The sequence below is a fragment of the Chrysemys picta genome, chromosome 9, assembly GCF_011386835.1.
Source record: "Chrysemys picta bellii isolate R12L10 chromosome 9, ASM1138683v2, whole genome shotgun sequence".
Taxonomy (NCBI): Eukaryota; Metazoa; Chordata; order Testudines; family Emydidae; genus Chrysemys; species Chrysemys picta.
Window position 1 is genome coordinate 102,178,113 of NC_088799.1, and position 27,349 is coordinate 102,205,461.

The window sequence follows — 27,349 nt, forward strand, 5'->3', positions numbered from 1 at the left end:
GAGGGAGCTCGGGGCAAGGGTTTGGGTTGCGGGGTGCTGGATCCGGGGTCCACTCACCTCGGGTGGCTACCTGCAAGAGGCGACCTGTCCCGGCTGCTCCTAGGTGGAGGCACGGCAGGTGGCTCTAAGCACAGACCCTGCCCCGAGCGCTGCCTCCACAGCTCCCATTGGCTGGGAACTGCAGCCAATGGGAACTGCAGCCAATGGGAGCTGTGAGGGCAGCGCCTGCGAGCGGAGCTGTGTAGGTCACCATTTGCCGGAAGCCACCCCAGGTGAGCACCCCCTGGATCCGGCACCTCCTCCTGCACCGCAACCCACTGCCCCAAGCCCCCTCCCACACCCAAACTCCCTCCCAGAGCCCGCGACCCACATGCCCTCCCAATCCTCAGCCCACACTCCTCTCCCCCTCCCCCGCACCCAAACTCCCTCCCTCTTAGTTAACAAGCATTGGCACCCCCCATTCCCTCAACATGCTGGATAAAACAGCAGTTTCAAACAGAGGATGGAATTGGTATGTTTTTAAAAATGCTAATGGCAGTGTATTATGACACTATTACTAATCAGCACTATTATATAATCCTATTACCTTTTAATGTACAATAATGGATTAGTCTAAAATGCTTCAAAATTAAAGAAACAAAAAACCCGAGTATAGTTAATCAAGTTCTTAGGTGGTTCTGTTCATTGGTTTAACTTAGAGGGGTCAGAGCTGATCAGTGCATTCTTGCTCTTTGGCAAGAGGTTGGTTTCATCAAAGCCCCTGTAATTGCAAATATTAGTTCAGGTACAAGGGACTGGCTGAATTACTTATGTGTACATTTATACTGGCTGAGCCAGAGCGTGACACAGATGACATCTTGAGGCCATTGTTGTTGTTTTTTTAAATTAGTTTGTTTATTGGCTTTTAGTATTTTCTGTTAATCCATAAACAGAAACTCTTTAGTCCTCTTGTTTTTAGATATTGCAGGAACAACTAAACCTTTCTACATTCAGAGAAAAAATCCATAGTATACTCACTGGCGCGGCGCCTCCTGCTGGTCATCTCGGGAATTAGCTCTTCCAGCCCAGAGCGTCCTCCGCAGGCCAGTGTCTCGCCTGCTGCTGGCCCCGTGTCCTTCCCAGAACCCGGTGCCCTTTGCCCAGGGGTTCTGCCCACTGCAGTACCCCCTCACCCTGGATCTCCTCTCCAAGGGGAGCCCCCCAACCCCCTATCCCCATTTTGCCTCAGTGGCTACTGCCAGTCACCATCTAGCCCCCGCTCCCTGGGGCAGAGGCAGTCTGTAAACCACTCATCATCGGCAAGGGGGGTTTGACCAGCTGCCTCTGCCTATCTCTGGGCTGACCCTCTGCAGCCCCAGTGCCCTTTTGTGGGCCCTTAGTTTGGCCTGCAGCCCAGGGCTTTGCTAGACTGGAGCTCCCCAGCTCTCTCTGCCCTTCCCCAGCACTGCTCCACCCTAGGTACCCTCCTCAGCTTCCCAGGCAGTCAGGTCCTTCTCTCTCTCTCTCCACAAGCTAGAGAGAGAGTGTCTCTTCTACAGCCTCTGGCCCTCAGCCCTCTTATAGGGCCAGCTGTGATCTGATTGGGGTGTGGCCCCCCTGTGGCTGCTTCCCCTAATCAGCCTAGCCTTTTTCCAGACACAGCCCTCTCCCAGGGCTGTTTTAAGCCCTTCAGGGCAGAGCGGGGTGACCACCCCGCTACATAGACATTAAGCATAAGGTGGGGCTTAAGAACATTGTATTGTTGTGCTTTAAGGCTGTATACATTAACTTACATTATTCTTGCTATACAGTTTTTTTTAAGTCTAGTTTCTTCCATGTGGTTGTGTTAGCAAATATCCAATGACTTTTTTTTTTTTTTTTAATTTAAAAGAATGCTAAAACATGGATTCAGGTAGGGCAAGATCTAATCTATCTAGTTGTATGTATGCAAATCAGTCTTTTCTGTGCATTGCTGGTAAGTGTGTCTGTGTGTATACAAGTACATAACTATAGTCTTAAAAAAAAAATAGGGCCTGTTACGCATGTGTCTTATTTTGACAGACTCCCATCAGCTAAAATTGAATGCTTGCAGCTTGCAAGACTTTAGTTTTTTCTATAGGATTATAGAACATAAATCTCATTCTTCCATATTCAGCAAGTACATCTGGATAACTTTTGCCAGTTTCACACTGTTGCCAGTGTACATTTTTTTCAAAATACTAAGAGATTAGCCTCTTAATTGCTTGCCGAGTAAGTGCAAACTGTTTCTGAGTTAGAATAATGAACTCCCAAAACTGCTTTAGTTTATGTCCCGTGTTTATGCTACTGTAACTTTAAACTGCCCAGTGCCATTTTGGGGAAAACTTGTAAAGACATGCAGTGCTAAGTTTTAGTTTAGAACAGATTCTTAGAGTAGTTATAAATTTGAAAATAAAGATTTGTAATGGATGTGTTAACAGCCCCTTTACAGTAGTGCTTCCAAGCACTGCTAGAATGTTTGAGAAATTTACAGAAAAGCCTGGCAGGGATACTAGTGATAAATGTAAACACTAGCACTGTTTCTGTCTTTTCCCAGTATATCTGAAGAGGCTGTTACTGTGCTGGGAAAGAATAAAGCCTTGCTGATAACCAGAATAACTAGCTTGGCATAGTAGCATGATGCCACATGTAAAAGAGACTACTTTGGAGTCTGTACCATCAGTATTCTAAATATATTAGTTTAGCCTACCCTGCCAATACTAACATTGGTTTAAATAAGGTGTTATGTGGTAGTATCTTTAAAACAAATATTAAACAATGATTTCAGTAAAATAGGATTTTTTGTGTTTGTGCTTTTTCTAGGTACATAAACTCCTTATGCAAAATAATTTTCATACAGTGCCTAAATGTCTGGTTTTTAGCAGCTCACCTTTTAAGCATCCCTGTCAGTCATCAGCCCCTGGAGGGCACCAAACAGACCACAGAGCTGCAGAGTGGTCCCTGATGGACACCTGCATGACCGGCTGCTTCGTCAGTATTTCAGGCAATTTGTGAGCTGTTGGGGGGAGGTGGGGGGAGGGGGGCAATGAATTAGACTGTTGATAGCGTCCCTAGAAAGACTGCTATTAACAGCATGCTATTCTGTGCTTCTCTACTGCAGAAGACAGAGTGATATTCGTGTTCCCACAGCATGTTGTAAAATGCATGAGATTTTGCTCATCCTTCATGGAAATAAGAATAGAAAAATGAGAGCAACCTGAACCAGACGCTATTAGAAGAGCATGCAGAAATCTGCAGCAATTTATACTTATTCTTACATTTTGCCTCCCTAACTATGGATTAGAAGGACTGGCATTTTTGCAATGGGCTTTTTCTATAATGGCATTTTTGTATTGTCTGGCCAGAGCTTGCACAAGAGGAAAACAGGCTGCTGAATTTAGTCACTGATCTCTATTAGCCGTGGCCTAAGGCTATGCTGAGATTCATATCCCATTTGTATTGTTGCAGCTCAAAAGAAGAATGTTCAGAGGATGACAAGTGTATTCTGAGTAGGTATGTTGTTTCATTTTCATATGAAACCCATTTTTTTTCCTGCTACCATTGGTCAGAAATCAGGTTAATAGGAACAGAATGAAGCACAGTGCTGCAAGCACAGTACTGCAGTGTCCCTGTTAAGGTAGAACAATAGCATTACAATAGCTTTAAAAAAAAATCTTAGCTGGTTTAATTAAATAAAGCTGCATTGTGCTGGTTTGCACAGTGCAGTCTTTTTTTTTTTTTTTTTAAACATATACTGCAGTCAACGCTTCCCTAACGAGGTGGCACTATTGTTGAGTTAGAATGATAGAATCATCATATTGCTTTAGGGGACAGCAGGATTTAAAAGGAGATGCCTCACAGCCCTATTTTACAGATTGGAAGCATCGGTTTAAGGGCATTGGCAGAATCGCTTGCTTGTTCTTAGCAGCAGCCACTGCTGTGTCAGTAGTGTGTGGAATGGAAGTCCTAGTTGGTAGTCTGTTATGGAAACGCTGTTTACTGTTATTGTAGTACCGTGGTGACAACATGCCATTGAAATGGAAAACGAGCTCTCCTGCTATCTGGAAATTCCCAGTTCCTGTGCTTAAAACATCCAGGTCATCGCCACTTTCTCCAGCATACATGTAAGTGAGAGAAATGAGGATAAATAAGGTGGGATTTCTTTCATGAGACTACCATGTGGCAAAATACCCTGTTATATATTTAATGACATTGGCACTCAGAATTTTACCTTATATTTTCTTTCTAGATATACAACCTCAAATGTTACCTTCTTATTGTTTTCATGGTAGGTGTTGTCAAGTCTTTCCTTTGTTGAAATGCAGAGAAATTGTGCAGATTTCATCATATTTAGAAATATTTTTAACTTTTCATTTGAAAAGTTCAAGTTATCACTGATTTGTAAAACAGATCTCGGATCAATAAGTCTAAGCATCTAGGCAGGCTTTTATTTGTGGCGTATATTCTAACAATAAATAGCTCTCTGATTGTTACTTCAACATTGAATATAGAATCACCTGCTATATTGTTGTGAACTTTTGTGTGTATTTTAGTTTTGGGATGGTACATCTTGACTTAAGTCTTGCTTTTATCCTTTACAGTCAAACTCTAAGAATTTAACATCACATTAAAAAAAATACTGGAAATAAAAGCATGAGGGTTAAAACATTTGTTTATTTTGTATAATACTTCCATGTAAAATGTGTACACATTTGTTTATGCAGTTTGTTCACTCACAGTAGGTTGTAGATAACTGCATGTATTTTAACAGATACATCAAATCTATATGCCTGAATTTATCTTGGCAAATCTTAGTAAAGCTTATACTTCAGCTTCTGATTATTGTTGTAAGTTTTGTATTAGTGTATACAAGTGGCTTGTTTTGCTTTAGCAATGTGAAATAAAGCTAAATCTTGATTGAGTACACAGTTTTTCCTCTTTTTTTAAATGCTGTTATAGCATTTTTCTTTAAATCAGAAAGATTATTAAAAACAAACAGCTTAAGTACATTTGCTATTGCACACAACATAAGCTATGAAGAAAATTAATGGAATAAAAAGTTACTTTTAGTAGTATTCCTTGGTACAATAGCTACATTATTAATGCTTTGTGACTTGTGTAAAATAGGAGATGTCATTACTCAACCTTGTTATACCTAGGTTTTGCTTTATCTCTTATGAGGACACGGTGTGACACATAGATGCTTACGGGTTCCATAAATATTTTTCTGTTGAGGGTCAGTAATAATTCGTCAGTAAGATTAAAGCAAGATAAGGCACCTCATATGCATAGTCCCTATTTTTGTTGTGAAAAAGCTAACGTTTAAAAAGCTAAAATTCTCAGATCTGATCTACAATATATATGCCCTTTATTTAATTTTAGTTTTCGTAAATGCAATTCAGATAATTTTCTTAGCTAAGCAAGTTGTTAGCTACCAGAAAGTATCAAGGTCTTTCTACTAAATGCGGGATATGAACGTATGTAGTAAAATATAAGACAAGGTCAAATACAAAAACAGTAGTATGTCAGAGAAGAGTTTGAGGCTTTTGAACCTATTTGGGGAAAAGGATGACTAGATATTGTCTGATAGACATTTTTGTGGATTTTTAAAATCACAGGATTTAATAAAGTTAAGATTTTAAAAAGCTCCATTCCATTCTTGTCTGTCTACAGACATCCCAAGAGATGTAATTTATTTTATGCATCATCTCTAAATTGTTACCTTTGTTTTCTATGTGCTCCAGCACTTTGATTTGGATGTGTTATTGACTTATATTGATGTATTCAATGTATGTGGAGCAGTTCAGTGATCACATATTAACTATCTTATGTTAGGTACGTCTGCAGCATGTGAAATACATGAACAGCTGCTTTTAATTAAAAAAAAAATTAGTGCTACAGTAGGCACTGATTGGTGTTGAAGCAGACATATTTCTTCATTGATGCACACAATCCTGGCATTAGCTGGAATATTAGATCTTAAATATCATACAGAAATTATACATGCATTATATATACATATTAAATGAGAAGAATTACAAAATGGATCCAGTTTGATTAGGCAATATATATTAAATGCTAAAAATAGCCTTCTGAGCTAGTTTTAAGAGTGAAATAGATAATAGACACTCACTACTTCCATTGCAAAGATTACGATAGATTTAAGTGTGTAATATAGTATATGTTGGTTTTCATCTCCATACATACATTTTTTTCTTCTACATGAAGTACTTGTGTGTATACGTTTAATAAAACAAATCACAAAAGACCTAAGAACGGATTATTTTTATTGTGTTGCTACAATTTCTTAATACTTTGGGGAATCCGGAGTATTTGCACCAGTATCTAGTATTAGAAAACCAATGACAGGAATTAAGATTAATTCTGACATCTAAATAGTGAAAAAATACTAGTTTATACTAACTTCGTTCATATACTGGCTATACTAGTAAAGTTTTTTTTAAATTTCTCTACTTGATGAGGTGCAATTCCTCATATTTCAGTTGTTCTAGAACAGTTAACCTTGACTTTAAATATTGAATCCTATTTGCTGTTCTAACCATTAGATAGTCATTCAGAAACAAGAGTAGGAGTCAGGATACCTAGGTTTTATTCTTGGCTCATCTACTTATTTGTGGTGTTATGGGCAAGACACACTGCCTCAGTTTCCCCATATGTAAAATGGGTTTACTACACCTTACTCATCTTGTAGATGAATATTAAGTCTAATGTGTGGGCATTCTGAGCTTCCTTGATGAAAGTTGCCATGTTAGGTACAAAGTATCATTGTTAAATATGTATTGCTTCCCAGAATGGCCCTGTAAGCTTTTTGTAAACTGACTCAGTTTACGGAAGATTTTCTTATTTAAAGTTTGCTACCTAGTTGAAAGGCTACAGAAGTATTGTGTAGAGATCATTTTAAAAGAGCCCTCTGCTGGAAGAGACCTGTATACATTTGGTGTGTGAAACAAGCTGTTTGTTTCACCGGAGCTGATATCATTGTAGACTGTAAAACTCTGGTGTAAAACTCAGACTGTTTCAGAGGTGAGATGACACTTCCTTGGTAGTGGGAAGAAGAGAGAGCACCACTTTTTCAAACCCACTACCTGCTGATTAGTGGTAACTGTGACCTTAAAGGAAGCTTCTTTCCCTACTAGTTAAAGCACAATGAGTGCAGTGATTTACATAAACACTTCTAGATCATACTGGAACAGCAAGAGGTAACTGTTTAAAACTGTAGAGAGCAGGGCAAAATTTCTTTGGGTGAAGAGATGAGTGAAACCTATGAGTTTTGTTTGAATTGGTCCAAAATAGTTTCAGCTTTTTACCTGGTCTGCTGAGAGATCATTTGGCATATCCTAATTATGGTTGGGTAAGATGAGAACTGGGGTGTTGGCCTATGAGAAATATTTTTTCAGTATCATGCAGCTTTTCTTCATAAATACACAAATTATAAATGTACTGGGAATCTCTGTGTGTGCGTTTTCAAAAACTACCTTTCACTGCCATGCCTTTAATCTTCCTGTTTTAGCACCAAAGCTGATATTATAGATTCCTGTTCTAAAATCGGAGGGTTAGAGCTATTGAAACAAGTAAGCAATATCATTGGCAAGAATGTACATTCGTATTTCAGTTATTAATGCTGACTGCTGTTGGCAGTACTCCTCAGTTAATGTTAGTGGGGCAATGTGTGCAGTTTACCAGTAGGAGTATCCTAGAAAAAGGACAGGCAAAGTTAGACCATTATATGCCTTGCAAAAAGTGCATTTGTTGTAGATATGCAGTGAGAAGAACAATAAATATACATGGCTACCTCGATATAATGCGACCCGACATAACACTAATTCGGATATAACTCATTAAAGCAGTGCTCCGGGGGGGCGGGGCTGCGCAATCCGGTGGATCAAAGCAAGTTCAGTATAACACGGTTTCACCTATAACGCGGTAAGATTTTTTTGGCTCCCGAGGACAGCATTATATCGCGGTAGAGGTGTATTTAAATGAAAGTGGATAAAGGACATCTAAAAATTAATACTTCAGTATGTAAACATCATCCTGGAGGAAGGGTAGGAACAATTCATTGCTAGTTTGGTCATAAAAGAAACTACTTTTGGGGTGGTAAGAGGAGATGTACTGCATCAGTGTTTGCTAACTAAGTGGTCTGGTTTGCTGAATGTTTCTTGGGTTCTGCATCACTTACATGAAATGGAGAAAAATTCTTCTCAGATCTGTACAGTAGAAACTTGACTTTTATATTCTGTTCTCCCAACGTGTGCAGGTCTCCTATTGGCATTTATGGATATCTACACATGTACAATATGAGAGCAAAGTCCTACAGTGCCTATCTGAAAGAATGTATTTTTGCATTAAATGCTTTCAGCAGATTTTTTTAAAAATGAGAACACCTATGTCTTGATTTCATACTGGAAGAGTTTCTATGAAAATGAACACACTGCTAACTGAATAAATAAGTCTTCAGTATGTCGTTTCGAAAAAATTAAGTAAAATTTAAAAATTACTAAAATGCAAAATATCTAATTTGTACAATTATTTGATTTTATGATTAAAAGAATACATTTTCAATACGACATCGATAGCTGAGTGGCTAATGTTAGGAGAAGTAAGCTACTTTAAGTGATTCTACAAATACTTTGCCATCAAATGGTGTACAAAATAGTAGTTATTGTGAGTCACCCTTTTTGTTTGATGGAGTCAAAAAATTGCTGTGTAGTTATGAAAATCCTTTACCATGTAGAAAAGTAGAACCAGTGCTAACCCCCAAGAGCAATTCAGTGTTAGTTTTCAGCTGGTGATGTGGCATATGTTTTTCTGTTTTCTCCTATTAAGTCTCCTATTGCCCTATAGTGGACACTGGGGTTAACTGATGCTACAAAATATGTGTATATCTTTAAAAGTTAGGAGTGGAAATAGCACTTGTCCTGCTGCCATTTTACATGGGTCTGGCATTCCCTTGAAATCAATAAAAACGGTAATATTCTGTTATGTGGAGTGACTATTGTAAAGCTCTCGGAAGATTTCTATTAAAGATCAGAATTTGCTAGTCCTTACTACAGAGTTGTATCCGAGATACTATTGCTGCCCTCTAAACATAGAATGGTGTTAGCAGGGAGAGAGAGGTTCTGGGAGTTGTAGTTCCCTTCAATGGGCAGTCCTCTACCTGGACATAACAGACAGGAGAACTGCCAGTCCCAGAGTCCCTTTCTCCTCCTCCCTCCAGTGGCTTCCTAGGAAGTGTAGTCTCTGGTCTCCCTCCCGCCTCCCCCCCCTCCCCCTCCCCCCCGATTGGAGCAGATAGAGACCCTTCCTCAGAGCCTGATTATTGAACCTGTTGTTTTGAACCAGTTTTGGGGTTTCGTTCTAGTTTTCAATACGACCGACTGCTTGTCTACACTTAAAACTTCACAGCCCTGAGCACCGTAGTTATGTTGACCTAATTTTCTATTGTAGATCAGGCTGAGACGTTTTCAGTTTGGGTTCAGTTCCAGTTCACTCAATCCCCTCTCTGAACCAGTTTTCAGATTGTTTGACTCCCTGGATTGAGTATTTGTAAGGGGGTGCAAGGGCTGTGGGCTACAAGTCATGCCTGAGGCAAACCTTGCATTGTTTGTATCCTCAGGCTCCTAGCTGGTTTTGGTGCTCTTTTAAAATAGAGAAACCTGAGGAGCAAATGGGGAAAGAAGAAAATCCTTTCTTTACCTCAACCTTGGAGATCCCACCCAAACAGGCTGGCAGTATTGTCTGTGAAGGAGTACAGCACGCACTGTTGGGCATTCCCTCTTTTGCTGCTACTGCTGGGTCCATGGGAGCTGTTTGTGCTGGTTTTGGTCACAGTGTGGAGTGGTCAGATGCTAAAGAACACAAGGAGTGCATGTAGTGTCATGCAGGGACCATCCTGCTCCTCAGTGGCCTCCGGCCTCACAAACATCTCTGTTTGAAGCTACAAAAAATCAGATCCTCTTAGTATCCCCCTCCTTTCTCATTTTCTCTGTTTCAGCCTGTTGTGTATGACTTCTTGACTACAGATTTTTATGCTAGGGCTTTGTTGCTGGGGCCCCACTAGGGATCTAAACAGACTCCACTTCCCCCCCAGTATGTTAAAGTGACATTCAACCCCTCCCGCAATTCTGAATGGCTGGACTCTTTTTGTTTTTAATGGGTTAATCCCTGAAACTTGCTCCTCTGTTTCTAGGGTAATCTGCCCTGAACCTGACCCTGCTGGCAGCAAGGCACCAAACCCGAATCATTCAAATTACTGTCCGAGCATATCATTATTCCTAAACTGTCTCAAATTGGTGGGTAGCCTTGAGTATCCCACTGGTAGCCCAGTGATGATTCCACAGCTTCCCAAGGCAGCTTGCTTCATTGCTCAGCAGTTTCTATTTTGAATCTACTTAAAATATGGCCAAAATTTTAATAAAATTCGGATAACAATTTTTTAAAACTACATATGTGTCTTCCCCCAGTGATTCCTCTCTGTCTTCTAGGGCCAGGTAAATCACTCTTCTCCAAAGGGCTGACTGTCTCCATTCCTATGTGGCAGCTGTCTTCTCTATGTGTGGACATTCTCTCTAGCTCCCTCCCATTCCTGTGTGCCAGCTGTCTTCTCTATGTGTGGACATTCTCTCTAGCTCCCTCATCACCTTCTTTCACCCTCCCACCTGGCTTGCCACTGGCAGCAGAGGGGTGTCTGTGTTCAGCTCTGCATAGAGATGGTTGCTGCAAGATGGCTGGGGCAGAGAGGAGGAATGATCTCAAGTTTAATCAATGTTCTTTTCGGTACCTGAAACCAGGTTAAGGGAGCAGAGCACTGACCAGTCAGCACTATCAGCATTTGATGCAGCTATTATTTCTAGGATCTAGCACAGGCAGCGTTTCCTTGCTGGGACAATGGGTTTCATTTTTCAGTGAGAAAGGGCAGCAAATGCCCAATTACGTAGATTTTTTTTTTTTAGTCTCTTCAGTATAACGTCAGTTTAAATAGATCCATATAAAGTTAGTTTCATAACATTTAATGTAAAATGCCACCACTGTAGCTTAGGCCTATTTCTGCTTGTTTTGTCGTCTTTGATTGGGTGAAATAATTGATACAGTTCTTCTTTATAGAGACAGCTTTGTCATAAATTTAAAAAGTGAATAGAGCTGATTTTCTTGCATGTTATAGGCAGCAATTTTTTTTTTACTTTTATTGCTTTCCTGTGGAAGTGAAATAATTACCTGGTGTGTTTTACACAACTTCTGACTATTACTGTAGTTCAATACACTGTTACCATTGGTATCACGTTATTGGCTTATTCAGTTTAGGATCCAATATACAAACTAGAGAGCCTTCTCTGTGGTTCTAATGCTGAACTACTATTCTTTGGTATATCTCTTCACTTCCTTTATTTGTAAGCCATTAAAAAAAATCTAATTCTGTTGACTTATTCCAGTTGTTAAATTATAAAGATTACACTGCACTTATTTTTCCACAATTAGTTGTGGGTTTTCTTAGCATACTTACAATTCAATTATCTGATTCACTTATGAAAATGTCAGTAGAATTGGAAGTCTTCCCTTTTCCTCTCATAAGTATCATGGGGGTCAGAAAAGAGAAGAGGAACCACAAGTGTGCAGCTGAGAGTTTCATGGTGTGAAAAGAAAAGTCTACATGCACCTACAGTTGGGACATGTAAAGTTCATTCCAGTTCTGCAGTTATTACCCACTTAAAGGTACTTGGGAATGATAGACTTCTTCACTGCTCTCTTTGGTAGGTTTTGAGAGGTAACCAGAGTTGGCAGCCCAACTGCCAGTGCTGCCTTCTCCTTCATCCCAACGTGGCTTGTGGTTGGCCACCCTTCTATAGCAGTTTAGGGATTTTGGAACTCCAGCGCTCTGTTATCTTTCATGTCAGCCTTTTCTGGAGCCTTGGGAGAGAGAGAAACCCTTTCCCCATGGTAGTGTCAGCAGAAAGTGGTACTCCGCTTTATACCGCCTGGTTACCTCTTTGCTTCTGCTTTGACATCATAAGAGCAATACCCCTTGCCTCTGTCAGAAGGTAGAAGCTGGGAATAGAAAAATTGGTCTCAGTTTAAATTGTTACTTAATTTAACACACAACTGGATTTTATTTGTGTGGGTTTTTGTGACCTACACTCTCAAGGGGCACATCTTCACTACCCGCTGGATTGGCGGATAGCAATCGATCTATTGAAGACTTGATAAAATCGATCCCTGATCGCTCTGCCATCGACTCCGGAAATCCACCGCGGCAAGAGGTGGAAGCGGAGTCGACAGCGGTGTGGCAGCGGCCGTCTCGCTGCCGTCCTCACAGCCAAGTAAGTCGACCTAAAATACGCAACTTCAGCTACGCTATTCATGTAGCTGAAGTTGCGTATCTTAGGTCGACACCCCCCCCCCCCTTCCCCGTAGTGTAGACCTAGCCAAGGATGCAGTAGTAGCACACCCAGACAAGTACAGCATTTATACATTGCTCTTTTGTGACCCTAACACATTCCACAAGCAATTTCTAGTTTAAAAATAAAAACTGGGATCTTCAAAAGTAGTTAGGCACCCAAATCCTGTTTTAAAAAAAATCTATGGAATTTCTGCACCTAACGCTTGGATAGCTTTGAAAACTCCAGCCGAAGAAGTTAAGCTATAGAGTTCATCTGTTTGACTTTGAGATAACTAAAAACTACTCAGAATGCTGCTGATCACTGAGACCCATTTTAAGAGAACAGCACTCAAAGGTTATAATGAGGGAGGAGGTAGAAGTTGAACTTCAGTAACTTGGTGAATACAGAGTCCAGATTATTCCACCACAGAACTTGCAACTTCTGTTGAAGTCAATGGAACTTGGGTGTGCAGCTGTCAGGATTAATAAGCCCTTATATTTGATAATAGAAGTTAATGTTTCCTTTTAATTTTTCAGCCAGAACTGTGTGTGTGACGCCTACAAATGAATAGCTTGTGACTGGACACCTCATCAGAAAAGCATTCCAAGTAGAAATGTATGCTTTAGCTATCATTTAAAGTGTCAGAGGTCACTTCACTGATCTCTGCTAGTGTGATGCTTTCATGCATCTTAACTCTGGATATTTCACAGCAGAGGAGAGCACAGAGTAGAGTACCCTATTATATTGTGAGTCAGCACTTGTGTGTTCTAAAAGAGAAGATGAACATTTCAAGTGCTTGTTTGCTAAATATTGCAGTTGATCTGTTAAAGATGAATAAGACTGGCTGTCAGTGCTCTTCTATATCATAAAATTAGTTCCCCCTCTCCCCATCTCATTTATACTAGCAAAACTTTTATTTCTTGTATTAATTGATAAGAAGTTTTCATTATAAATAGGCATTGGCAAATCACAATGCTGACTACTTTAAATTGTAGTTCAAATGCTAGAGGAGTTGTGTGTTACAAAACTGTAGTTGAGTAATATTAATTAAAGGACAAGACTTCACTATTTTGGAGGAGGACAAGAAGAACAATAACTAATACATTTAATCTAGTAATTTTTTTGCCCAATTAAAGTGCTTCTTTAAATTACACAGATGAATGATGCAGAAGTGTGTATTTTAAAAAAAAGTGAAGAACTATGCATTATGTAACTGGATTCATCTGTGTTGCTTATTATAACAATATTAAATTCCCTAACATCTGAATGATAAAATATTCACTTTACAGTGCTGCCCCATCACTGTTCAGCTTACTCAGCTCTTACATGGCCATCTAATTTATTAGAGAATTCCTAAATTTGCTAGTCAAGAAGTTAGAACATCTATTCTTAATGGGAAGACATTAAGGTACTTAATATTTAAAAATCATTTTTGGCAGGCTAAGGACAAGCATTACTGTATTTTCTAATAATACATGAAAGCTTCATTATATTTAAATCAGCCTCTTCATTAAGTTAATAGTTTCATTAGCTAAACATACGCTTGGCTACACACATATATACCAGAGTTTTGGTTAGATCATAAATAGTAAAGATCTGTCATGAGATAGGATAATCTTAATATGAAATTGAAATTTAGATCCTTGCTGGCTGATAAATATCATGGTGCTGGCACATGACAAGAGTAATTTCAGAAGATGCCACTTACCAGTGACCGGAACATTTGCAGTCATGGTTCATTGGAGAATAATTGGACAAAGAAAATAAGGTTATAATCCTTTAAGAAACAAACTGCTGAGCTACACAAAGTTATCAATCTACTATCTGGACTATGTTGCTTTGGTAAATTTTTAATGTATTATGTTATGTCATATTTTTTAAAATTACCCATGAAAATATGTACTCGGTATGAAGAAAATTATGCTAGAGAAAATTTAGGCCAATTCAGTATTTTGTGTCAAAAGAAGCATACATTATAAAACATTAAAAAACAAATGGAATTATTTACCTAAATTCATAGATTCATAAAATTATTCATTCTCGTAGTTGTCTTGCTGATATGGGATTAGAATAAATCCAATTTCGTAGTGAGAGCAATGCAAAATGAAATAATTGTTTTATTGTTGTTTTGACAATAAGTGATAATATAGTCAACAAGAAAAAACTCTCAGTACTTCCTGCTAAATTTTTAATGGTACACTGTTCGTTGCATGGGCTCACTCAGCAGGCCAAGATCTAAAGGGAATGCAGGGTTTCAGTTCCAAATATTATACATATTGTTTTTAAAAACTGTTAAAGGAACATTAAAGTTGCAAAGTCAAACACTCTGGTTAAGAAATTCCAGAAATAAATTTGCTCATGTAACCTTAATTTGGCCCCCTGTGCACCTGCATTATGGTACAGTATTTAATTACATCATCACTTGCAGTCTTTTGCACCAGAGCCCTGCCTCATTCAGGGCATGGGATGGATGATGCGCTGGGAATGATGAATCAGGATTGTGTAACAAATGAGGCAATTGTCTCTAATACACCTGCTAGTCAGACAGTCTCCAGTCTTCCTGTTCTCAGTTCTGGTGCCAATGCCACAGTTGCCATGGGGTCTGCAAGTCCAGGAAAGCCTTGCTCAGCCTTGGGATGAACCAGGCTCGGTTGCTCTCCAGAGGTGGTGCATGCACAGTCTGATTGGCACTTAGGTAGGGCCCTACCAAATTCATGGTCCATTTTGGTAAATTTCATGGTCATAGGATATTAAAAATAATAAATTTCATGATTTCAGCTATTTAAATCTGAAATTTTAGTGTTGTAATTGTGGGGGTTCTGACCTAAAAAGGAGTTGTTGGAGGGTCGCAAGGTAATTGTAGGGGGGTTGCGGTATTGCTACCCTTACTTCTGTGCTGCTGCCGGGGCTGCCTTCGGAGCTGCACAGCTGGAGAGGGGCGGTTGCTGGCTGGGAGCCCAGCTCTGAAGGCAGAGCTGATGCCAGTAGCAGTGCAGAAGTAAGGATGCCCTGGCATGGTATTGCCACCCTTCTGTGCTGCTGCCGGGCGAGCTGGGCCCTCAGTCAGCAGCTGCCACTCTCCGGCCACCCAGCTCTGAAGGCAGCAGCGCAGAAGCAAGCGTGGCATGGTACGGTATTGTCAGGGTTACATCTGTGCTGCTGCGTGTAGAGCAGGGCACCCAGCCAACTGCCACCGCTCTCGGGCTGCCTAGCTCTGAAGGCAGCACAGAAGTAAGGGTGAAAATACCACAACCCTCCTAAAATAACCTTATGACCCCCCTGCAACTCCCTTTTGGGTCAGGACCCACAATTTGAGAAATGCTGGTCTCACCCTTGAAATCTGTATACTGTAGTATAGGGTAAAAGCACACAAAAGACCGGATTTCACGGAGGGAGACCAGATTTCACAGTCCAGGACATGTTTTTCATGGCCATTAATTTGGTAGGACTCTACACATAAGACCTGTGTAGAATGGACTGTGCTCACTAGAAATGAAATCTTTGGAGCATTTACCTTTCAAATTCTAACACATCTCTGAGCATGTGCAAACAGATCTTCAGAGGCTTTATGATTTGAACAAATTTGGACATATTTTCACAGGGATGGCAAGACACAGCCCTAACACTAATCAGTTGTTGAACAACATGCAGTACTCTGCGGGGGAAGGGGGGGAGAAGGAACACGTACATAGTTGTCCATGCACACTTCCAAATATATATAGTTAGGAAAAATGTAGCAAAGACTATCTTTTGCTATTTAGGGCGTAGGGTCTGGTGATGATTTTAAGGAAACTGGAGATAGGAAGCTAATTTGCATTTTAATTCTTAAATCTGATGCTCTGATCAGTCAATACACAGGATTAACTAGTTTAGCAGATTGTGCAGCAGGCAATAAGTAGCAGAGGTTTTTTTTCAGACCACATATTTGGTTGTCATGGACGCCAGACAATGAGAGATTTTTTAGTCTGGTATAGTCTGTGTTACCAAAGGAAAGTATTTTGAAACTTCCTGAAACAATTTAATAAGAATTGTTAGCATTGAGTAAGCATTTCATGAACAACTCGTGTTTTCCTTTGTGTACTCCATGCCTGTAGCTAGGACTTTTGCTGTATTATTTAGCCCTATCAAGTTTGTTCATGAAATGAGGTAAAAATGCAGTTGATGCAAACACATTACCTTGGCTATTGCAGTTAGCTGGTTTAGTGCAAGGTCATCCTATATTATACAAAGTGATTGTACAAAACTTGCAATTCAAAACAATTTGTTTTCTATTCTAGTCGTAAAGCAGGGGTGTATGGAGAAAAGGGTAACGTAGTTGTATCAGTTAGACTGCGATATGCTAGTAGAGACAGAAAATGCAAGCAGGAAAGAAACCTGATGCACGGATTGGATAATGAGAAATATGAAGTGTAAAAGGCTATATAGTACACAACAGAGAAGACTCAGCGAATGGTGATGGGATACATGATATATCTACAAACATTTTCAAGGAAACAATATAAACAAAGATTATATATTCAGTCTTGGATGGTTGAGATAAGAGCAAGGCCCTGAATATTTGGGGGAAAAAAGCTTAAAATACGCATTAGGAGAGCTCTCTACTAGTAAGAGCTGTTGGATAATGGAATTGCTGAAGGACAATAGCAAAGAAGTGGGCTGTAGTCAACGAAAGCTTATGCTCTAATACATTTGTTAGTCTCTAAGTGCCACAAGTACTCCTGTTCTTCTTTTTGACAATAGCAAAGATACCTTCACTGCAAATATTCCAGAACAGGTTATGTACAGTGTTAGTGTAAATAATGTAGTTGGCAGTCATGTAAAGCATTTGGGTCACCCCAGTAACTGTTGGGTGTTAGGAAGAAACTTCTCCAGCGGACTGGGTATTTTATAGTTGTCCATTAATTAGCTTCCTGCACCGTTCCCTGAAGCCATGGTACTAACCTCTGAGAGGGGTTACTGAAATAGGTAGACCATTGGTCTGATCTGGTATGGCAGTTTCTGTGTTCATTTCACGGTTAACTCAGCATTCATTTGACCATAAAGCTATTATAGAAAACTGCCCAGTGTTTCCCCAGACTAACTTTTTGTGATTTAAAGTAGTGTTAACATCCATGTTTATATCAACTTGTGAATTCTCATGGTCCATTATTGTCACTGCTGTAGCTTTGCCTTTATCAGCCTTTTTTATTCTGATTAAAAATGCTTCTGCTGCACTTTTTACTTAATGACTTATTGATCAGAACAATAAAACTAATTAGAAAATGAATTAACTTTCTTCTTTGCAAGTATGCCTAATTGTGATATACTGTACTTATTATAAAGCACCGATCAATATATTTACATTCATTATTACCCAATTAATTATAGTGCTTGGCAAACCACATTAATAAATGTAAGTAAAATTACTTTGGTAACAGTGCCTATTCTACTTACTTTGTACTTATTTTGTATAATTAGGAATTAGATATTTGGTTACCATTTATTCAGTACTTAAAGTATATTCACCTGCAAAAAAACACCAAATAACTAGTATATCCATCCATTTTTAAAAAAAAAGTTGATTGACATGCCTGGTCTGTTAAATATGTGTAATGAGAGATTTCACTCAATTTAATAAAATCACTTGAAATGATATGTCATAAGTGTTGTAAAGATGTTCACTCTGTAATATGATAACCACCTGTTAAATAGAGAGCACTGACTGTGTTCTATAATGTCTCTTTAAACAGCCACCTGTTGTAATGATATTGTTTCTGATATTTACATGGCAAGGATTTGTAAACCTGTTAATATAAGATTAAATTATGTGTTCCCAGAAACTAATAGTAAAGAATCCCTTTTATGGAAGTTTGGTTTACAGGCCTAAAAGTGCAAGTTAAATTAAATTTTGAATAAATCTGAATTCTGATTGCAGGCTCAGGTATTTTTTTTTAAATTACTCACAAGTATTTCATGCCTTATGATATCGCTTTATTTGCTGTTATCTTGCATACCGATAGAGTAACTGAAAATATATAGGGAATACTGCAGTTTCACTTTGTCTTGCAGAGATGAGTTTTTAATGCTATGATAGCATATATGTAGTTTACACCATGTCAGTAACAAAATCAGAACTCTATCATTTTGGGAGGCTGTATTTTGTAGTGGCTATGTCAAAAGATTAGGAGTCAGGAGACTAGAGCCATATTTCCAGCTCCTACCACTGACTTGCTATGTGACCTTGGGCAAGTTGTTTAAACTCCTCTGAACATTACTTTCATTGCCTGAATAATGGAGAGAGAACTTACCCTTTCTAAAGCATTTTGAGATTGTGAAAGATGCTGAGTGCCCACTATCTTTTTTTTTTCTTTTTTTTAATCTTTTTCTTTTATTGATGGTGATATTAAATTGAAGTTGAGAGTCCACTTCTTTAACTTGACTGTCTGGGAGATAGGGCAATCTTGTTATTTTTAAAGTGAAAATACAAAATGTTGAATGGATTACAATTTTGGTACAATGAATTTGACTTGCTTGGCAAGCAGTAAAATCAAATCTTATGGTTGCTTGCTTTTGTTTCCGTAAGTTAGATCTAGATATCCAAGAGCTTACTCAGTTCCTGCTAGTAGGTCACTAAATTTTATAGTGTAAATGCCAAGGGTGCTGTAGGGCTTGCTTAACTATAGTGTAAAGGGTAATACCTATTAATCCATTCTGCACCACACATTTTAAAATGTGCAAATATAGCCAGTTGCAATTAAATGGTTCTAGTTTACAAACGTTGCCATGAGGTGTTATCTTGTAAATACATAAATTATTCTAATTTTATTGTAACATGAGAAAACTCTGTACAAACTTGCTGTTATTTGTTGCATCTGTGCCAGTGACCAGTAAGAGCCCAAGTGTTTAGAAATCCATAAGCAGTAACACTCCAGACGAGGATCTTTGCACCTCTTGGTTGAAGTTACTGTGACAAGATTTGCTTTTCTAATGTCCCAGTGGTACAGCTCCCCCTGTGGTAGCAATGATTGAAGTACTAGTAGAGACATCCACTGGCCCTTTAGCTACCCTCTTATCAAACCTGCTCAAAAGAGATCTGGGTGTCCTGGTCGTTAAAATGGTGATGCTCACCAGTAGCCTGACTACAATAGTACTTCCATTATTACTTCTACCTAGTCTAGTGTAGACAAAGCCTTTACCTTCAGTTCAAATCTTTAAGGTTCATGCTAAGTATATATGAATATTGTATGGAATTGTGTCATATATTATGGCTGAAATCTTAAAAGCCCACTGAAAATGTTGGCAAGTAAGTGGGTTTGTCTGTTTTTCTAGTTATTGCATATTAACTATGTGGCAAGTTTTCTTTGGAGTTGAAGAAAAGCCTTTTGAAAGTTACTGCTTCGTTGGTTATCTGAACTGATACTTTTAACTATTCTTCCAGAGAAGTAACCTGTCAATGTAATTTTAAAAGGATCTTTGTAATTCTTTTTCTCACAACAACACAATTCTTTCCTCCACATCAACACACATCTGTTTGAAAGGAAGGACACATGACATGTAAACATCAGGAACAAATGTCCCTCAAAATCACATGAGACAATATACTTGATATGAGTACATTCAGATTTTAAAAAAGAGAGCCAGAGCAAACTGACCATAGAATCATAGAATATCAGGGTTGGAAGGGAACTCAGGAGGTCATCTGGTCCAACCCCCTGCTCAAAGCAGGACCAACCCCAACTAAATCACCCCAGCCAGGGCTTTGTCAAGCCTGGCCTTAAAAACCTCTAAGGAAGGAGATTCCACCACCTCCCTAGGTAACCCATTCCAGTGCTTCACCACTCCCCTAGTGAAAGTTTTTCCTAATATCCAACCTGGACCTCCCCCACTGCAACCTGAGACCATTACTCCTAAAACATTCAGGTCATGCACTAGAAACTGCTTTATCTAGCCTCTTGTTGAATGTTGTTTTTGACTGTTTTTCAATGACATAGTATGGAGAGTAACTTTCTGATTACAAAATACAGGGTAAAATATTGACTGGTGTTTGAAAGAAGAGTTCCAGTGAGATTTAAAACAAACTATTTTAATTGTAAACAAACTGTACCATAGTGCATGCTAAAATATATTTACATTTATTACAGCTTGTTCAAATTTGTGTGTATTAGGTTTTTACATGTGAATTCAAACCTCTGAAGCATACCCTTGTTCCTTTACTGTGTGTTACTGTTATGTCTGTGTACATAAAAGCTTACTGTTTCAAACCCATGTGCATTGTTGAGTGATCAAAATGGTTTTGTTTTGAATTTTTGTTATAACTGACATTTAAAAAAAAAAACATGGGTTTGAACATACAAAATATATTAACCCTATCAGAAAAATTCTTAAGTTTCAGAAACTGCTTTTACTAGAACACTTTAAATGTGTATATTGAGAAAAAATTATTTGTTAAAAGGCAATTCACATTTTAAATTGGGCTTCCTCAATAAAAGTTCAGTGTAAAAAATTGGAGATCAAAGTTGAATTATCTTCTGGCAACGATTTTTAAAGTGATTTCTGAAACTAGTTTGGAGGCCAATGTTTATACCTGCATGTTACAATGTGGATGAGACTCAAATTGGTTACGTGTTATGAATGCTTTACTCAAATACACAGTTTCTTTTATGGATAACTTCAATTCCATATTTGGGTTTATAACACATTTGCTAATGCCTTCTATTGAACCATGCCGATATGCAAATTGATAATTTACAACGTTCAGTAAATCATAAAATACTGTAACTGGTTAATATTGATAATTTTCTGAAGACCTAGCACCAGGTGATTAAAACCTAATTATTAAAATCTCTATTATTAATTTAATATTAGTGTACCAAAGCCTAGTTTACGTCTTTTTATTATTTAAATACATAAAATAAGTAGCATTTACATAAATATAAGATCTAGACCTCCTATAAAGTTTAAATGCACTTTACATCACAAGATGAAAGTAGTAAGCTAGCAACATTGCAGCAATTGAAAACATGAACATTTTATAAAGTTGCTCCACCATTAGATTTGGATAATAATTATTGGGAATTAAAAACCCATGTGCAAGGATATCTTTTGTGTTAACAAACTGTGGCACCTTTTCAGTATTCTTTTCATACTGGAGTATGACTGCAGTAACCAATACAAATGAAAGTATTAAACTTTAAGAACATATTTTGCACTAATAACCTCCAAATGTTGTGTTAGTCTGAGGTAGTAAGACACTTGATTGTCAAATTAAAAAATAAGAAAATAAAGGCATCTTAAATAATTGTAAACACAAATACAAATATATTTTAGGGAAGTGTCTGTTGTTTTTTAAATAATTTAAAGAAAATGGAATTGACTAACTTTTTTAAGACCACTTGTATCAAAACCCTTGCTGGTCTACTTAATCAAAAATCTAAAATGAAATGATGAATTTTTAAAATCATGAAATGTTACATGCATAACCTGTGAACACACAACATTCCTGTTAAGTAAATCTGATGAGAAATAAGGACCCAAAACAGCTCCCACTGTAATCAATAAAAACAAGCTCACGTTGATGTTGGCTTGGAGCCTAAATCACTATGGGTTGAATGTTTATCAGCAATTAATTTAAACAAGTGTGTGCTTAAGCTTGCTTTTTTTGTTTTTTGTTTGTTTTCCCCATTTTCTTAGATCTCTAGTGGAAGAGGAAGATCCTCACATGAAAGTATCTCTTGGTAGCAGCGATATGGGCGTGTCTGCCCATCTACAGTCTTCAAAGACAGGGACCACACGATTTTTCACCAGCAACACTCATAGTTCTGTGGTATTACAGGTAATCTAAAACAGTATATTGTAATATATATACCAGTTTGTTTTTGAAGATTTTCAAGGCTTTGAACCGTATCTGCACCTAAGAAAGATCTCAAACCTGGAAAAATGCTCCAAAGACCTTATTAAACAAAACATTTGTTTGTCATGTTGACAATGCCCTTGTTGAATAGACAGCATGGTTTTGTGTTCTTTATTTTCTCTCTGAGAACCCACGTCCTCTGTGAAAATCAGATTTTTTTCAAGTTAAATGTTCAGATCACATCAACAATTTGAAAAACATGAGCTTTCTCTCTAATTATAGACTTGTTCACTGTTAACTTCGAACAGGTAAATAAGGCTTGCTAAAGTGAGGGACCACCGTCTCAAAGAAACTCACCTTTTTAATACAGTCAAGCAACTTTTTTAGGTGAATTTCCTCTTCTGGCCTTTTCTGAGTGAATGCTGTGTTAAAGATGTCGTAAGGAGGCTTAACTATTCCTCTCTTTGTGCCCCTAAAACATGTAGCAATTGGCAATTTCATTATTTGATCTATCCACATACCTGTGCTGGAGTCAGAATATTTTCCACAAACAATCTTAGCAGCCATCTGTAGTTTCTACATGGTTTAGAAGCCCGACTCCACAGTATGTGACCTACATATGAAATCGTTATTAAGACGCTTGCACTTTCTGCACGTAGAAAAACTGTTATATTGATGAGCTTCAGAGGATAATGTGCCAGCTCTCACTTATTTTTTAATAAACATGCCACCTGTCTTTTACAGACCAACCATGAAATAGCCTTCAGTTTATCTTATCTGCCCTGTTCAGCGAGGGAAAGATTACCTTTGTTTAATTCACAGCTATCAAATTAAGCAAGTTTCATGTTTTTGCAGTGATAATATATATTATACATACAGTGGTACCTGATGCATAGAAGGAAGTAAATGGCTTTAATGTTAGTGTCATGGGTGTACACACTTCAAGAAAAGCACACAACCCCCCTGTTGATAACCTCATAACCATATATTAGCATATACTTGCTCCTTTGAGTTAATTCATGCAAACTCAAGTTGCATTAAAGTGGGTATGCAAACTGAAGAGGAAGAAAATGTTAGAGGGTGGTACTACTCTGAAAAGTGACTGTAAAAATGACACTTCCATCTCCTATGTTTATTCAGGATCATATCAGTTGACTTCAGTGACAAAAATAAAATTGTAGCACTTATTTCCATGAGCTCTACAGAGCTAAGGAGTTAGCCTCTGTTTCATCCTGCACATGCCAGATTTGGTTAGTATATCTTAACCTATTAATCTGGGCAGTCACTTAGAAGGAAATAAGTAACTGTGTAAATGAAGGTGCATAGGTATAAATGGAGACCTAATATGAAGTACAGAACTTTTATCACTAGTGGTGATGCACAAAATGGAGAGAACTCAGCTGCAGGGCCTAGCAGGCAGGGGAAAACATCTTTTTACTTATAAACTGGGCACATGTGAAATGGAAAAAATGAGACAAACTTGGAATTCCATAGTGCTGTTTTTGAAGCATAAGTTTTCAAAGCAGAACTGCACTTTAAACATTCACCCTTGTGGTTTTCTCATCCTATTGTATGTAGGTGTTTCAGTCTTATTTTTGATCTGAGACCTTCCACTTGCCCAGCAAAACAGCATCATTGAGCTTTAGCATTCACTTTGAATTTTCTCACGTGTCTTTTCCATTTGAATTAAAGTGAATTAAAGTGGTGGCCTCACCTTGTCCGTTTCCTATACTTTCTATCTAAAGCAAACAGACCTTGAAATGTAAGATTATTTTATTACAAATATTTGTTTGCTTATGTAAACCAGTTGGCACATTTACCCTTGTCCAAGAGTGTAGACAATCTTAAAGTAAATAAATAACTTCCCTTAAAAAAATGCAAACAAACTTTTACTTTCCGCTTCAGATGACTGAGCAGTTCAAGTTGTGATCTTGTTTTAGGGTTTTGACCAGCTGCGAATAGAAGGTTTACTTTGCGATGTGACGCTAGTGCCCGGCGATGGTGATGAAGTATTTCCCGTTCACCGAGCTATGATGGCATCAGCTAGTGATTACTTCAAGGCCATGTTCACAGGTAGTGCTTTTGTTTCTGTAATAAATTTGACTCTTGAGCGGTTTTAAACGTGTCTCCTGTGTCAGATACACTAATAAATGTCTAATATACATACTAGAGCAAACACTTTCTTCCACATATGGTTACTATCATCATCATAAAAAATCAAAATCTTTTCATTTAATTGAAATTAAAGTTCAAATGAATTAAATTAGCTTTTTAATTGCGTAAGAATACGTATCTTATTAGAGTGAACTCTTTCAAATGTAATTGAAGAACTCATTTTAATTTATCTAATTTCTTACTTAGGTGGAATGAAGGAACAAGATTTAATGTGCATTAAGCTTCATGGTGTGAACAAAATAGGTCTGAAGAAGATTATTGATTTCATTTACACTGCAAAACTTTCTCTTAACATGGACAACCTTCAGGACACTCTAGAAGCAGCCAGTTTTTTGCAGATTTTACCTGTTTTGGACTTCTGTAAAGTGTTTCTGATCTCTGGGGTAAGGTATTTTGATTTGACATTAGTTTCATGTTCTGACTTTTTTTAAAAAGCACAGTGATTGTGTAATATCCATAGGCGAGGATTTAAGCATGACACTGGATAACTTGGATTCACATACAGTAAGTTCCTCTAGCTTCAAAGGAACCATAAAATTGAATCTTATTTACTGTACCAATCACACTAAGCTTGTGATTTAAATATCATGGCACATTGCAACAAGGTCTTACATTTTTTAATTTCTAATTTTACTGAATGAACTAGAAAATTATATTCCAGTAAACAATAATCATCATTCATTAGTTGGTTACTGGATTTCTCTCACTGATGCTCATTTTTTATAACATACCATAAGAAAGTTACTAGGTGAATTAATAGTAACATAATTCATTGTACAATCATGACTATTTGCCATATTCTTTTTATACTTACATGTTTTGTATATAACATTTTCTTATGGGGGATATGAAGCACATAATTACAGTGGTTGTCACTGAAATCTTTACAGTGTTATCTTTTGAGTTGATGAGGTTAGAATAATGTTCTTTAAACAAAGTGCAGTATACCCGAATACAAGGAATATGTAGGGTATGCTACAGTAATGTTAGTTACGTGAGAAGGTAATTATAAGGATTTTAATGGTGACCATTGTATATTTCTGCAGTACACTAAAAGAAAAAACTTTTACCTTGAATATATACTTAAGTATTTCACCACAATGACTTCAATAATAGGTTTTGTAAGGGACAGAACTCAGTGAGTTAATAGTCTGTTCTCTGCCCATTAACTAATCAGAGGATCATTTTTATAGTTTTTTTAATATAAAATGTAGACCATATATATGCTCTGTAGATGTAGCGCTTAGCAAAGTTATCCCACTGCTCTCATTTGGTTGAACAGTTTTTTAAAATAAAATCACAGTATCACAAGATGGGGGAGATCTGTACAAGTATACACAATAATAGATCTGGAGAGACTTAACTTCTGAATCTCTGGAGGTTTTCCCATCACTTAGTTGTGACCTGAAAGAGAGCATAAAAGGGTTTATCTGCACTAGGAGTATAAGTGGTGTTTTTACAATAATTGAAAAACTCACACATTTTACAGCACTACTTAGTGCCCAGTGTACATAGACAGACAGGAGCATTTAAAACCCAAGGAGTGGGAAGGATACTAGAATTGACCATGACAAGTGACCACAGTTTTAAACACTTTTCTTCAGTGTAGCAATATGTCTACAGATGGAAAAATGAGGTGTCTTGGAAAATCCATTGGTCATGTCCACACTAGGAAAAAAATTTTGTTTTTAACTCTTGTTAGCTCACACATTAATGTGTGTAAAACCCCAAAGTGGATAAAACAAGTTGTAACTTTAACACTCAGCTGGTCAAGATGGAGCCTATGTTCCCTACTAGGGCTTTACCTCAACGAATGTGTTAAAACTGTAACTTGTCTATGCTAGGATTTTACCCTGTCACCTAACATGTTAAGAACAAATCTCTTTTCCTAGTAAATATGAGACCATTGAAAGCAAAGGGACTGAAGCGGACATTTCTTTGTCTGTTGAGATCACTTTAATTGCAATCAGCAAGTTCCTCAGGCTGGCAAGCTTCTGGCTTATAAGAAAGGAGACTGCAGGCAAAATGTTCTCTGTGAGGGATTCTCACCTCTGGAACTTACTTCCCCATCCGTGACTCAGCAGTGTATGGACTTTTTATTTAAATTATTATTTGTTAAATAATTCCCTGCCAGAACTCTCAAGACATCTTTTATACAAGAGGAGTTGAATGAGGGAGTTGGGTTGATAGTTTGGGAGTCTTATTTTTTGTATGGTGGACAAGATATTCTGAGTATATTATTTTGCATTTTACTACATTTAGATAGGTAATACTACAAAGGCAAAGGCTGACTTCCACAGGTTCCTTCAGAGTGCTTCTCAATAGTTGCCAACTTCTGAAACATTAGCTCTTCACAAGTCTGACAGAAATATGATATAGGGAAATCTAGCTAGAATAATTGATCATATAATTAGGTAGTAGTAAATTCAGTAAAATAAGCAAGCAATTTAAATGAACATCTTTTTTTTGTGCAGCTATAGGGCATGGTAGTGCAAATTTTGACTGTGTATTAGATAAAGTGGTCATGTAGATAAATTCATCAGAATTAGATTTAAGTCTGTCTTCTAAGGCATGACATGGTGTCAGTGTTGCAAATGTGATTTCCTCAAGTGACTGGTAACCAAAGGAAAGTGGATGTTTTTGGAGATAAGCAGTCAGTGCATTTGTGAACAAGAGTCCGTTGTTGTTGTTTTACAAAAGGGTTAAGCATGTGCACTTGAGTTTTAACCATATATTTGAGAGTTGTCGGATTCATTTGGTTTTTTTCATATTTCAGTGTTATCCGTTTTAAATATGTAAGGAAAGCCCCTAGCAGAACTACCAATACAATGTTCTGCAAAAGCGTATTGAAATAGTAGAGGCCTCTTATCCATGATGTCTGTTAGTGAGGACTATGGAAAACATTTTGTTACTCAGGAATCTTGAAAACCGAATGCTAATTTGGAATCCAATC

The 27,349-nt window shown here is 37.8% G+C and overlaps 1 protein-coding gene across 30 annotated transcripts in view; it reads left to right on the forward strand.

Moving 5' to 3' along the window:
* Window positions 1-27,349, forward strand: part of KLHL13 (kelch like family member 13) — a 139,070-nt gene that overhangs the window by 78,075 nt on the left and 33,646 nt on the right. For 20 of the 30 annotated variants that reach the window (XM_042851195.2, XM_065556786.1, XM_065556784.1 and 17 more), the window contains 3 exons: window positions 22,062-22,203; window positions 24,162-24,294; window positions 24,583-24,779. In XM_042851195.2, coding sequence (XP_042707129.1) covers window positions 22,090-22,203; window positions 24,162-24,294; window positions 24,583-24,779 — 444 coding nt within the window. In that variant the 5' untranslated portion in view covers window positions 22,062-22,089. Of the gene's footprint in view, window positions 1-3,415; window positions 3,511-4,008; window positions 4,150-22,061; window positions 22,204-24,161; window positions 24,295-24,582; window positions 24,780-27,349 lie in introns of those variants that run through there. The other 10 variants (XR_010590319.1, XM_065556771.1, XM_065556774.1 and 7 more) reach the window with 3 other exon arrangements.